General features: G+C 39.5%; 1 protein-coding gene across 1 annotated transcript in view; it reads right to left on the reverse strand.

Annotated features, from left to right (window-relative positions):
- The window catches only part of LOC139727358 (vasoactive intestinal polypeptide receptor 1-like), a 193780-nt gene extending 179686 nt beyond the window's left edge, over positions 1–14094 (reverse strand). The window contains exon 1 of the mRNA XM_071638318.1: positions 12199–14094. Coding sequence (XP_071494419.1) covers positions 12199–12276 — 78 coding nt within the window. The 5' untranslated portion in view covers positions 12277–14094. The remainder of the gene's footprint in view (positions 1–12198) is intronic.
- Positions 14095–14337: the final 243 nt, after the last annotated feature.

Raw genomic sequence — 14337 nt, forward strand, 5'->3', positions numbered from 1 at the left:
TATCTAACAATACTTAAAATTGGTTATACTGATTAACTCACATTTTATAACCATTTTCAAACACTAAAGCTAGGTTTCTGTTTCATCTGAAAATGGTATAGAATGCCTTTCAAATGACCACTGATTTCTTTTTTCCCCGGAGGCGGAGGGGAGAGAAAATAGATGAGGTACTGGTCGTTGTATTTTTAGCACAATAACTTTCGAAGTATATAATAATGTCATTGCTCTAAATACGTCCGCCACCACCTGTGCATCACGTTAATATATAACGTGGATGCTGCATGCGACAGAATACGATCAAAGCGTCGGCCGCGACCCAGCTCGTTTGCAGAGACTGTGAAGGCGCATATCAGAAATGATATCCCCCATAACCCCTCCCATGCACCTGGACACAGATACACCTGTAATGCATTTGTGTGTCCCCATGTCCCCAAGTCTTGTGTTTGAAGCTTCTATTTCATTTCCTGTACATGTATATTTCTCTATCATTTAGAATAATAAATATACTATTTCAGCAGCAAGACCCTACAGGTAAATTATGACAGAGTGCTTAACTTTATATCATACGTCCGTGGCAGATATCTCAGATCGTCAATTCAGAACCTTATGTTAACTCAGTTACACATTGCATAACTCAAAATCTATAGCTGGTGACAGGACCTTCACAGTTGCTGCATCAAAGCTGTGGAAAAATCTCCTTTTAATCATTAGGCAGTCTGTTTTCACAATCTCCTTAAAAATAAAACTCTGAAAACATATTCATTCTAAATACAATCTCCAACTCTGTACAGGTATACGTGTTTATGTGTACGCATTATGTTTATATTCATATGTGTAGATGAATTATCACATTATGTATTTTGCCTCTGCTGAGACTGTGTGGCGTCCAAAAGCTTTGATTAGGTTGGTCAAAATGTATTTTGATTTGATTTGATTTGATTTAATTTTATTGTTCCAAATCTCAAAACACAAATAACATGATACAATCGATTGAACATAAGACTGGACATAGCGTCGTAATTACAAAGAATACAAGAGAAGACAATTTTACAAACATGAAATGTGGGGACCTACTAAAAAGCAAAGCTTGTAATGTGTAGGTCCCTGTATAGATGTGTGTGTGCGTGTGTGTGTGTGTGTGTGTGTTCATTATTCTGAATTATGTCTACAAATGTTCCACAATTTTATCTGTAATTTGGTAAGTGCTATGAGCCTCATGAAAAGAGCGTATTAAACTTTGATTGCATTGTATTGCATTGTGTTTTGTATTTTTTTCCCCGCGCATGCGCAAATAATGTTACAACAAACTGCCTTGAGAGAGCAGATTTTACACCGTCGCACTTAAACATGTCAAAGGTGCTATCTTTAGACTACAATCGCATGGGGAATCGTACACAGGAAAAAAATGACACTGCCCTGGACTAAATCTCATCGAATTCCGCAGAAGCCTAGAATGTTATATACTTCGGTGATATTAATGTTACACTCCTTTAATCAATGCACTGAATCCAAATGACGCTAGCAGCCAATTATTTAATCTTTGACGTATCCTGTCAAGGTCGATTGGTTTTAATGCTAGGCTAATTCATCTAGGAAGAAAACAAAAAATGCCGCCGGGTTTGGCACTACGGGGTCAGGCAGACTTTGCCGTTATTAATGAGAAGCCACATTGGACGAGTTCGCACTACAGTCAATTTGCGTGCAATTTGACAGACTTGGTCATTAGCAGATTTTTTTTTCCTGCTGACATTTTACGCTATATATGCATAGAGATACAGCAAGGCCCGAAAAGTTAAGTCAAATATCTAAAGGATTTAGGTAGAATCCAAACACCATTTTACTATATACGTGTCATATCATCCATAGAAATTTAGGTTATTATTTTTGACATCCACGGCAAAGTCAACAAAACACACACATTATAGCCTAACAATGAGCAAACAACTAAATCTCCGAGTTATATTTTGCCATATCTTACATACCAAACATAACTGTACAGGTAATGTTTCTCAATATCTTTAGACCTACTACTGCGAGTGCTTGTCATCTATATATGCTGTACGAACGGGGTCATCACACGAGACCGACACCCACGAGTCATACAGCTCACGAGTTCGACATTGAATAAAAGTGCACTAGTACTACAGCCTACGAGTCATACAGCACACGAGTTCGACACTTATAGGCAAATAGGGTATGAGTTCGACACTAGGTAAAAGCATCCCACGAGTTCGACAGGTCCTACAACATGGGCCTTGTTTGCTTAGTGTCGAACTCATGGGCTTTATGACTCGCGGGCTGTGTAACTCGTGGGCTGTATAAATAGTGGGTGTCGGTCTCGTGACGTGCTCCCGTCCGAAGGACGGGAGATCCTACTGAAAGGTCGGGAATGGGAGAAGCCCACAATGTTATATCTACCTTAATGCTGCTGCTCTTGGTTGTGGTGGTCTTTTCCATCTTCTACTGCTTCCGACCCTACTGGGCATAATGGAATTACCAATTGCTTGATATATGAATCGATTGATTTCAATTGATTTGTCAGTTTCTCTATACCGTCATCACACATGAATCCTTGATACCAAATATCAAAATCGCAAGGAATGCGTTTATTGTGTGTGTGTTTGTGTGTGTGTGTGTGTGTGTATGTCGTGTTTAATAACAATGGAAAATAAGACTCCGAAGCGATACGTTTAAGAAACAGAAGGGACACTGACGCAAGACTGACTGGGATGGAGAAATAAGAATGGTTCGATAGTGCATTCAACCTTTCTTGGGATGGTGGTGTCCAAAAGAGTTCATTGACCTTTCTTCAAGACGTGCCGATGGAGAACATTTTGTTGTTGGACTCCTTAACCCTTTTCCACCTGTTCTATAGATGTTCTCTTATATGGAGAGAAGGAGTGAAAACATAAAAGTATCATCTCTCCCTTACTTTGTTTATACATGTAATAGGGAGCGTTAGATTTTAGACGCGCGGACGTTCAAAGGGAAAAAAGCTACTGTGCACGCTCAGACCATTTTTTTCCCTTTGAACGTCCGCGCGTCTAAAATCTAAAGCTCCCTACTATCATCATCCCTCGTCCCCTGCCCTAAGTGTCTCCCCCCCCCCCCCCAGCTCTCTCTTTCTCTCTCTCTCTCTCTCTCTCTCTCTCTCATTATTCATCATCTGCGGGCTTGGGTGCACGTCACGAGTTCGACACCCACGAATCATACAGCCAATGAGTTATACAGCCATGAGTCTATACAGTCCATGAGTCACACAGCCCATGAGTTCGACACTAGGCAAATAAGGCCCATGAACCCGACACTAGTATAGGCAAACTAAGCCCTCGAGTTCGACACTTAAACAAGCAAGGCTCACGAGACCGACACACTTAGTCCCGTGATGTAGTGTCGGTCTCGTGGGCCTTGTTTGCCTAGTGTCTCTGACTCATGGGCCTTATTTGCCTATTGTGTCGAACTCATGGACTGTATGACTCGTGGGCTGCATGACTCATGGACTTTTTTTTTTCATTGTCGAACTTGCGGATGTTGGTCTCGTGGGATGACCCAAATGGCTTTAACTACCTCAACAAAACCCATCGGACAATAAGTTCCATTAGATTTGGGTAATTACTTGAGGTGCGAATAATGACTGATGTAACCAAACAGATCCTTTCCTTTTTTTTTCCATAGCAGCAAGAACATTCAATATTCCTGCCATACACATTCACTCAGAACATCATTGTCCGTTATGGGTACATACTCTTCCAACATATACCTAATAGTAGCTGAAAAATGTCCAATGCATGTGAATGTACGTCGGTTAGAAAATCACTGAAGTTAAACGTCAAACATATAACATGATCATTGTGAGCTACGTTTTGTTTAATCTCCAATAAAAATGACTTTTTTACCATCACAGACAAACGCAAACAAAATGTTTGAGTGGCCATGGCAACTCGGTTGTCTGCGCCATGACAGCACGAATGACAGCGGTAACCATGTGCAAACAAATCTTCTAATTGTTTATTCTGTCATGATCCAATGACTCAGTAGTGTTTATCCTGGAAACCGGGGTGGAGAAGCGGAATTCATGTCCCATGTATAGCTGTAAGGAGTCAGTCGGGTGTTCGTTATTGTCTTATCTTCCTCATCGCAATCTTTCCTGGGTTTTTCTAGTGCTATCAATGTTAACTCTTTCAGTCTCGTTGGAAACTTGCTATGTATACATTGTCAATTCATATCAGTCTGGCGGTATGGAGAGGGTTCAAGGTATTTCATCACAAAAAGAGGGACTGCGCTTCAGATTATATGAATCCGAGCATATAATGACTTTTAGTCAACCTTGTGTCCCAAAAGTAGAATAATCCCCCTTAGACCTTGTACGTAAAACCTAAAATAGGCAAAGTGAACACAGCAGAACAAAGAATGCAAGGAAACATCCAATAATATTGACAAGAACACCTCAGTGCTGATTCAAAATGCAAACTAACAAACAAACAGACATAACAAAATCAAAAACACAAATCATCAAGGGCCTCTCAAGCGATTATCTTAATTATAAACATATCTATGTGGTTTCGGTATGTTTTCATGCTTGTTTCCTTTTTGAAATTAGGATTCACATGGCGAAAACTTGCATAGATATGATAACAGGCTAGATTGGTACATTTTCAATTCTATGAATACAACCGAAAAATTTTCCCATTTTTTCGAAAAGAGGTTTTCGAATATCTTTCATACAACACCATCCACTTTTCCCCACTGAACTTGATGCGAAGAAGACGGTGTGCACCACTCCATTAGATCCTCGGATCTTTCCATAATTCACTTTGAAATAATGAGGAAAGGTTCTTCCATGCCACTAAATCATCACTTCATTATAGAGAGCCTCTTTAAGTCGCAATGAATACTGAACACGTGATTAATCATCGGTAATCATGCAGAGTGATTGCTGTTGTTGTTAGATATAGTCACTGACATTGGAATAAACCCCCTCTCTATATCTATCTATCCATCTATCTATTTATCTGTCTTTCTATCTATCCATCTATCTATCTATCTATCCATCTATCTATCTATCTGTCTATCTATCTGTCTATCTATCTATCTGTCTATCTATCTATCTATCTGTCTATCTATCTATCTATCTATCTATCTCTCCTTTCTGCTCTTCTCCTTCTCCTCTTCCTCACCTTCTTTCTTGTGAACACTCACTCGATTTTTCTTCGAATGCATATGGCAATATCCTACAATATGAGAAAATAATCGCATCAGCCGTCAATATACCGCGGTGACAGAACTTGCCACAAAATTATGAATAAACCATTTTCTGAACAGTGGACTAAATTTTGACGTATACATTGATCTGCGGCGCGCCAAAATGTCATTCCTGAATATTGCCATATTTCCGTCTCTACAGGGAGATCTTCTGAATTGGAGAAAATTTCGATCTCTTTTGCACTGCGCAACCAAAATGAAAGTGCGAACTCAAACAATCCGTGTCATCAAATAGATTTTTTTTTTTACTACAGACAAGACTATTTACTCCGTCAATAAAATGAGGGGGAGGTAAACGTACGATAAAGTTAATCTGTCTTTTAGAGAAATCGTGCGATGTCTTGAAATGAGCAATTTGCTGTAGATAGAGAGTCGCTTGTGTTCACTGTCATAAAGTGCAAAACGATGGGTTCTTCTTTATATTCTTTTACCTTCTCCTGCCCATTATGTTGACAATGCAAAGTTCATGTGTTCCGTTTGCAACACAGAAAATTATATTTCTTTCATTGTATAAGCTGGTATATTGTAGAGGTATGTAATTCAGACCTTTCCTCAAATGATAAAACTGGAAACTTCTTTATGATGTACGGCGAAACAATATTTTGGCTTGCCTATGAATTTATATTTGGACTATAAAAAAAATCCAGCCGTTATTCTGGAAACAAAAGGAGAGCGCATTATCAAGTTACATATGGGGGTTTTTAAAATCTGAGGTTTATTAACGTAAGATTTTACTCAGTGTTGGGAGATATTATTCTTCAGCCATGCGAAAATTCACGATTTTTGGACAAGGGATATACGACCTTTAGGAGAGAGAGAGAGAGAAGCAAGTGTGTAAATGAAGATTCTACGTCAGAATGGATCATTGGCATCAAAACTTTAATATAGTACAGAAATAATACATCTGTTCGTGATTTCCCAGGTCAGTGGTCTAATGACAACGCACACCCCGACCGTTCGCATGGAATAAAACACAAACAACAGACCTCAGTCAACCGCTTATGTTCGTCAAGCCGTCTATAGCTTGCCAGCAGCATGTGACATAGCTATGCGAGCTGACCCGGCGGGCGACGGCATTGAAATTGGACACGCGAGGCTTCTATTTCAAATCTCGCGTCGATCTTGAAGCGAAACGTACCAGTGGTGAGCATGTCTTTGGGTCTCAAAGGTGCGAGGAAAAAAAATGCATTGAAAGGGAGGGGCGAGTAACGAGAGCCATATGAAAGTCGTGCAAGAAAACAACTGCAGTTCACATTACATAAGACCAGGATGGGGCTTAAAAATGACCAAAAAAACCGATACTTGATACGACAAACACACATGAAGTTCAATGAGAAGCTCCCGACCCCTTGGCGGTTCACCCTTTCCAAGTGATCTGTGAAAGTGTGCTGATTGTATATAGTTGAATACATTTCGCAATTCGATTTTTTTTTTTTCGTAGTGACTGCATGGTGCGATTTTACACAAACTGACAAGTAAGCCTGTGTGCCTGTAGGAACGTAGGTGTATGAAATAATATGTCTAACATCATGAACATGGCTTCAGTCACACTTCAAAATCGTCGGCAGTGTGTAAGTTGATGGGGGAACCAAAGATTGTCACTTTATTGGCATTTTGATTTGACTTTATGGGCATTTTATTGCAGATGCAGACTTCCGCCAGAGGGGCATCCTCCTTTTAGCAGAAAATCTACAAGAAAAACAGATGGAATGTGAATTGATAAACCAATGAGACTTGCTACTTAAATCTGATCAGACGCCCTATTATGCACTCAGTATGTCTCTGCCTCGTCCAATCCGTTAATTGAACTCATTTGCAAGGTATGTCTGCATTTGTTGTTCTCTCCCTCCCTCTCTCCCTCTCTCTCTCAGTAGGTGTGTGTGTCTGTCTGTCTGTCTGTCTGTGTCTGTGTGCGTGTGTGTGTGTGTGTGTGTGTGTGTGGGAGACTGTGCTATCAGCATGGGCCTGTGTATGACAGTGTGTACAACTAGACGCTGGATTTTTATTTCGTGTTTCATTAACACTTGAGGACCCCACCTCAAGGTTATTCTTTATGAACAGAGGGAAGCACTTCATGGTAATTCCAATCAAGAAAGAAGCAGCGGTATAACAGCGTTACCTAAGAACATCGACATCAGTAATTTCATGCTCAACCAGTCATTAATGGTAGTAATAGTAATGATAGTAATATGAAAGCTGTGCGTTACTGGTTTGAATTGGTGATTTGGATGATTATTTTTTTTAAAGAGCTATAAAGAAATCAGAAACATCATCGTGAAAAGTATATTTGATCCATAATATATTGTAATCACGAATGAAGGAAAGGACTAACAGAATATTCGTGATATTTTCCAACGAGGTAAGCCATTTATTTAATGTATATCACACACACACACACACACACACACACACACTTATATATATATATATATATATATATATACATACATATATATATATACATATATATATATATATATATATATATATATATATAATTCCAAATATGAATAATTACTACAATAATTACCACAAAAATAAATTGATAATTCCATGTAAATGCACTATACGCGTGTGATTCAAATCATCTTGCCACTGGCACCTAATTTGAAAGGGAAGCATTCCATGATAAGTAAAAGCTCACACTTCATACATACATTGTACACTCACGCACACACACACACACACACACACACAATCTACTCATCACATGGGGTTCGAACCAGGAACCCTGCGGGTGTGCCCGCGCTTCCGCGGATTCGTCCCTAGACCATATGGCACCCAACAGTGTTCGACATTTTAATATACAATAAAAACACGAGAGTACCGGTAGTCTAGACCGGCGACACATAAAAAGAGCGTGTAGTGACATCTGTTAAATTAACGTTAATTCTCGTCATGGTCGCCCGTCTCCCCTTTGCATGATCTGGCTATACTCTTGTTGTTTCAATTCCTCTCAGCGATTACTTCCCGCGTCTGAATCGAATGCGCACAAATGCATTATTTTGACAAGGGCGGATTAGGTTGAGCCTTTTTCCATTTCAAGGAGACCGGGTCGGTGAACACATTTGTATTTGTTTCTTTTTTTAATAAGCTGAAGACTCTGCGCCCAGTAAGCTTCTTTTAGGGCACTAACGCAATCGCTACAGAAAAGCAAAAAAGACAAAAGAAAAATATCATATTTTATAGTCTGTAAATTCTGATTTGAAGGTACAAGAGAATGAATTCATACATTTGAATACTACCAATAAGCGCAGATACAAATGACCGAATATGATAAATGTCAGAGTAAGGCTAGATTATCAAGGGAAATAAGAAACCCGATTAGACTTTGTTCCATTTTTGGTTCAAGTAATCGGATCTGATAGTCCGGCTGGTAATGCCCCCCCCCCCCCCAAGAAAAAAGAAAGAAAGAAAGAAAGTGACTGGTAGGTTACAGTATTTTCTTTGTTTACAATGTTGTACTGGTTTTGTCTATTTATGTGTGTTCAAATGTCTATTGCAAATGATTTCTGTTGGCAAAGAAATCTATTAAGTGAAATAAAATGTAATTAAGGAACGAAACAAAAGTAAACCACAATTTTATCTCGGAGAGTTTAATGAGTTCACTGAACTTCGGTCGGCGAATTATATCGCTTGCTGTGCGCCTTCGTTTAATGAAACCGGTAACTAGCAGGTCTAGATCTTTAAATAGAAAACACTGCAATAGAGTGAGTAAGCAATACAAGCATTGGCAATCTCTATTATTTATAACCAAGCACTCTGTCAAAGGGCGATACATGAACCTAGATTATTAGTAATTCCTCTTTATTTTTTGTTTTTATTTTGCCCGTAACAAATTATGTTCTACTAATCATACCGCAAAACACAAGTTTTGTAGAGTTATGGTCAATACGGGGTGGGGGGGGGGGGGGGATGAGGTGGATAGAGATTCGATGTCGCTGGTGGATATAGGCGGCGCCCTAGCTATGCGGGTGGATAAGTGTTTTGCAAGTGGTGCCCGATGTTCCGGTATCTTGGTCGGGGATACTGGTCGACTTGCCTCCGCCATCTGAACGAGTTTTGAACATGTTGAATGGTTTACGAAGTTTGAATGTCCCATACGTCTCCTCGAAATAACTCATCTTTAAATAATTGTTTTTGTCTTTGTTTTGTCTTAGCTTAATGACATTAAGAGAGGATTGTTTATTAAACTACACTCACAATGATCAAAGCTGTAATGCTGAACAACATGACACATGAATTATATTTCCAAAATCAACGATAAAGCTTCTCTAACATTCATTGAGCAACTGTAATAGTCTTAAACCTGCCTTTCGTTCTGGGAATACGCCCTATGAAATACAATCGGCTTATGCGATCCGGTGACACTCCATGGTCGTTTAAGTGTTTTCATTTTTCTTCCTCCATTTTCTTCTCCTCATTACATTCACGCAAATCGTTTTCTGCAAACTCCCAATGATCCACCTTTGTGAATGATGCGTGACACATTATGGGAGCCGGGCGCCTATGATTTTTTTTTTTTTACAGATAAATGGCGCTATATATATGCTATTTCATCACCACCACCATCACCATCATCATCATCATCATCATCCCCATGGCGAACAGAAATCCTAATCCGGCATAGAGTGCTAAGATGAAAGAAGACCGCTCACTAAGATATGACTATTACAGAAATGGGCGGTTAAAGGAGATTCCCACAGTAAAACGATCAAGAATACTAAGGTATATAAGGTATAACAAGATAAGCTATCATATATTTTAATGAGCCATCTTATTTCACAGGTCGATACCTTCCCATAGATGACACAAGATGAACCCTTTTACTGTATGAATAGATGCAATCATTATACAATGCCTCATATATAAACATATATATTATATGATATTTCCTTGCGGTGTGTTCGGTTTTGTTTGGGTAAATGTATTAAAAAATGGGTAAATTCTAAATTTAGCACGATTTGCAAAACGTGACCATAGCTTCCGCAAGTTTCGTGGTGTAGCGATTTTGTTCCAAACTTCTCTTTTTTTAACTATTCTCTTAATTTTCATCAACTTTTCTTCTTGCCTCACAGCATCCTGATAAGTCGATCCTCGTTTTCCTCGATTTTACCGTATCAGGAAAGTCTTTTAGTTTTCATAGCAGCACCATCGAAACCTTGCCGCATCGTAATGACGAGATACTAATCACGTTTCGAGGATTAAAAAAAAAAACACTTTAAAATCTTTAAGTGTCACAGAAAAGACGCATTATGATGGGAGGTAACGCAGCACAAGGGGCACTCATCGGGAAAAAGGGGGTCCCAAAAGCAAGACCACACCCATGTCAGGCACCTTGCCTTCATCCCTCTCTTCAAGGCACATCTTATGCACCACGGTATACCATTCTGCCACCTGCCGGCATCATCATTATCATCTGATGTCTTGACATTGCCATTCTCGTTTTATCAGCAAGTAGATTACTAGACACTGTCATTGTAAGATTGACATGGTTTTTAGCGTATATACGAAATATCTGATTACTTTCAGGTAACTTGCCGATCATCTTCAACACAGTAGTGTGGGTGCGCGAATGGGCTCTCCCTAATTTCGTATGCGTTATCCATCAGACTGTAAAGAACATTGTCTCGAGCAGAAAGAAACAGTTATAAAAGAGAAAAGGGAAATAGACGCTTAAGTATGCAATTTGCGTGCACGCTCTACTTTCTTAGAATCATAATTACGAAAGGGATGCAAAAATGAATCAGACTGTTTTCTTTGTTTGCAGAAGCCTAATGCCTTTGCATTTCAGGAGAAATGAGCTCACATTAATCAAAATTTTCATTTAGAAAATTGCCCCCATAGGATCGTCTGCAGCTCGAGGTGACCCTGGAACACGTACGCCTTTAATGGTCTGATATTTCTAGTCAGATTCGACATTCAAGCGCTTTTCAGACGACTTAAAATTTAGAGCAATGGTATTCTTGTCTATCTGCCACCTACCTACATAGCTAAATCAAACTATGATCGTTTGATATATATATATATATATATATATATATATATTATATATATATATATATATATATAAAATATATATATATATATAATATATATATATATATATATAATTATATATATATTGCCAAGCTTTCGGTATTTTCTTTAGACCTTCATCAGAGCAGATGTAATATATATAATATAAATTATATATATGATACTATATATCGATTTGCCAAATGCTGCCAAAGTTGCTAAGTGAATGTGTGGTAACAAGATTTATCACATTTGCGAATGATAATGAACATGGTCCCTCTTACAAAACCTTGCCACTTTAAAAGCCTTTGTTTAAAGAATAAAACTTACCTTATCTGGATCATCCTCTCACATTATTGCTAGCTTTACCCAGGGCAAGGAATTAGTTCTGCTGCATATAGAATATCTTTACAAATTTCCTACTGCTTTGAACGCTGTTGATGAAGAGGTACTACAACCAATCACATTTTGCAAGAATGATGAATACGTGTCCCTTTAATGAGAATACCCTAGTACGTACATGTAATATCATAATTATGTGTGTATGTATGTGTGTGTGTGGACGATATAATATAGCGCGTACGTTTATGTGTATATATGTACATAAATACGATATATATATATATATATATATATACATACATACATGATATTATTATAATGTAGATGATGCCGAAATACACACTACGATCATATCGAGAGACACTTAGACACACTAGTATCTATACTCATATACACGGAAACGGGTACATCAACATAATCGTTCGTCTTACAGGTTGATAGCCTATCCCCTCCCAATATCACGCAAATAGATTAATCAACGTCGACCAAGTCAGGGGCATGCATAGAGGAGAAACAGAAACTCCCACTTGATCCGCAACTACACTCCTCTAAAGAAGGAAATATGAAGGAACTTACCATTTGAGAGCACAAAATGACGACAAACAAGAATGATAAGGTCGCGGCTAGCGGTTTCCTCAAACTTCCTTCTGCCATGTCTGTTGCTTGTCAGGTTAGTTGTGCCCACGTCGAAAAAATTGGGTACAAAAATGTAACTAATATTCCAAATGGATGCAGCAATGCAAAACTCCGATTTGTACCAGTTGTCTTCAATGTTGGTACGTTTATTTGCAGAGGTAGCCACCACACTTCTGAAGTTTAATTTGGGACGAAACTTTGGTTGATGATTTTCAAGATCAAAGACCAGACGGCACAAACAATCTGGGATTCAATGTCCTTCAAGCATCATTGGCATCAAAGGTGAGATTGTTGAGATATATGCAACGCATCAAAAACTCCCTGCTCTTTCAGCGAATCAATCATCTTTTCAAAGTCAAATTAATAATAATTTTTTCTTCGGAGTATCACATATCCATGCTATGGATTCCAAGTCGTACCTCAAGGAGAGTATCCTGGTTGTCGGGTTTTTCCACAGTCACGACGATTTTATCATACAAAATCCATTTTTTATGGCAATGAACGACGCAGATATTGGAACATTGGTAATCCACAGCACATAGGAGGCATAACTCGGCCGAGTGGTCAGCTACGAGCTGACAGAAATTACACCAACAATCCTCGAGTTAACGTCACTTGTAAATGAATTTCGCGACTAAAATGAATACAGGGCTATCAACAGCATCCAGGGCAGCTGAAGAAACACCATTTTGTTCTTTCCGATCATGTTAACTCGACGGACCGTTACTCTTTGAGGTTGCACAGAATGTTCTATCTCGTTCACTTCAGCTATGTCGGACGGTGATGAGCACTACGCATTAATATCTAACGTGGTTGCGAATCAAATCTCGGCCACATTTCGATTTGTAAATGAATCGAAACGCACATTGAAGCCACCCAGGAAAGGCAAATACTTAACTCTCTCCCTTCTCTCACTCAGTATCTCTCTCTCTCTCTCTCTCTTTCCCTGTCTCTCTGTTTTTCTCTGTTCTGTTTGGCTCCGAGAGGCACTTATAGCACATATGGGCAATGAATATTATGCCGATTTTCCGATTTTCTTTCGGTTTTTCACGATAAAGTTTGATGTTCAGGTCACTGGGAGGGTGGATATTCCCGACATCTGCCCGCCTTGAGGGCTTAAAGGACAGTGATGTAGAACGATGTAACCTCCCTGAAGCAAGTCCACCGACTGAGTGGAGCCAAAACCTGACACAGGGGTCGAGGAGCCGTTTTCAGGGAAGGTGATCTAAAATTGCTCACTCGGAGCAAGAGATCCTGGAAAATCGGTCCAAAGGTTATGATGACTTCAAAGAAAACTAAGAAGAAATATGAATGAATGCCACAGGAAGTCACCCCTCGGCGAATCCAAAATCCAACACACGATTGTTTAGTCTTGAAATGAAATCAGGAGAAGACAAGATTATGGGTAATATTATTCCAGCTTTCAATTACTCAGCGCGCTTCTCTCTCTTTCCCTGAAGAAACGCGGGGTAGGCAAACTACCCGTATCGCTTTCCCGTTTGTGAACTGAAGAATGCAAATGTTGCCTAACGCTCGTTGAGATTGTCCGGTCAGATAAACTAACGTCCAAGCCGGGGGAGTTGATTGAGCTGAACTTTCCAACCGACGAACAGAGAGTAAGCAGACACGGGCTTGCTTCCCGCGAGGGGATCCAGCGAACGTCGCTTGACTGCGTAAAGAACGGTCATTTGCTGGCTCCGTTCATTTGTTGTATTTCCAAGCCGCATGTACGGTGAATTACACGCTCATATTATGTGCAGCGTGCTGCAAACCATCGCGATTGAAGAAATGATCAGTCGATATAAAAGTAACGGTTTCGATGAAGGCAAAACATGGTCAGTACGTTGGACATACATTGTTGGCGTGTTTCCGCAATGTGTGTGAGCGCATCTTCAGTAGCAGACGACAACCATTGGCGCACGTTGAGTGCACACGCCTGGGAAAGAAAGAGTGATAAAAAAAAAGTCGGCGGAGACAAATCGCTGTGCTTTTATTGGTTCATAACTACATGATGGTAATATCACCCCAACCAATTAGAAGCCGTCATTAGAGTGACGTGGTGGTGTCGGGTGGTTTACC

The sequence above is a fragment of the Diadema antillarum genome, unplaced genomic scaffold, assembly GCF_040938485.1.
Source record: "Diadema antillarum isolate AM-2024a unplaced genomic scaffold, OU_Dant_1.0 seq00000127_RagTag, whole genome shotgun sequence".
Classification (NCBI taxonomy): Eukaryota; Metazoa; Echinodermata; class Echinoidea; order Diadematoida; family Diadematidae; genus Diadema; species Diadema antillarum.